Genomic DNA, 1,214 nt, shown 5'->3' with positions numbered 1-1,214 from the left:
AACGTCTTACTAAATTCGAAACTGGGTTTTAATTCTAGTAAGTTAAATGTATAAGATTCTCCCTCGTAGAGTTTCTTATATAATTCAATTAGATTTTTGTTATTTTCCAATAAATTGTTTGGAATACCTTTCATTCTCATATATGTTAAGCATGTTATTGTTTTTCATTCGTTAATACATTTATATAAACTTTCTTACCTAAGAAGAAAGATTCTTTTGAATATACATCCCCAGATAATTCATCAAAATCTGGATGCAATTGTTCTAATTCACTTCCTCTTAATGTTTTACCATATATTTCTTTATATTTTGTTCTAATAGTTCCATCTTATTTTTGTCTATATGCACTGAATCAGTATCTTGATAATATATATCTATATTTAAATCTTTTGCTAAACACATTACTTCATTCATTATTCTCTTACTCATACTTAATATTTGAACTCCTATAAGATTAGGAACATAGAAGTCATCAAATGGTTTATTTGTTTCAAAACATCTGATATTATCTGATATATCATACATAGATTTAACTAATGTAAAGTTCTTTTTAAGATATCTACCTGAATCGGATTTTCCTTTATTATTGATATATTTGTAAACCAAGTCATTTTTAATTGGTTTTTGAATCGTTTTTCCATATGAACTATTCATCAATAATTTATAATTATTTTGTAACGGATTACCTTCTTTTTTAAATTGAGATCTTAAATTGTATATCTTTTCAATCTCATTACTAAACACATTAGATTTACAACCAGTCCAATAATATCCTCTAATAATATTAAACTCTATTTGTTGAAATTTAATCATATCTTCAAGCATAATATTATCTACTCTCATTGTACAACATTCATTAACATTATGATTACCTTTTTTATCTTTCTTAGTTATAATTGGAAAGTGTAAATGTTTGTTAACCTTGGTTATTTCTATGTCTACAATAAATGCTGATATATAACGTTCATTTGTTGGTTCTAATTGTTGTTCTAACATTAAGTGGTTTAATATAGTTTTATTCATGATTCTTGTGGGATTACTATAGGTTTTCCAGTTGCTAGTTTTAGCCTATGTATAGCGCTGGGATATAATGAACATGCGCCATAATCATATAAATCTTTAGTAACATGGTTGTTAGTATTATCTCTACTCATATTTCTACCTCCATATACTGCACCCTGTATAAATTCTCTAACTTTCCCAGATATTGCATT

General features: G+C 25.9%; 1 protein-coding gene across 1 annotated transcript; it reads right to left on the bottom strand.

Annotated features, from left to right (window-relative positions):
• Window positions 1-279: 279 nt before the first annotated feature.
• On the bottom strand, window positions 280-843 carry EIN_255820 (hypothetical protein; the record flags this gene model as incomplete). Its single annotated transcript, XM_004261841.1, has 1 exon — window positions 280-843. One exon carries the CDS (start codon window positions 841-843, stop codon window positions 280-282), a length of 564 nt encoding a protein of 187 aa, XP_004261889.1.
• Window positions 844-1,214: the final 371 nt, after the last annotated feature.

The sequence above is a fragment of the Entamoeba invadens genome (genome assembly GCF_000330505.1).
Source record: "Entamoeba invadens IP1 unplaced genomic scaffold scaff_1105074726103, whole genome shotgun sequence".
NCBI lineage: Eukaryota > Evosea > Mastigamoebida > Endamoebidae > Entamoeba > Entamoeba invadens.
Note: the sequence above shows the minus strand (reverse complement) of the source record. Positions and strands in the feature narration are given on the sequence as shown.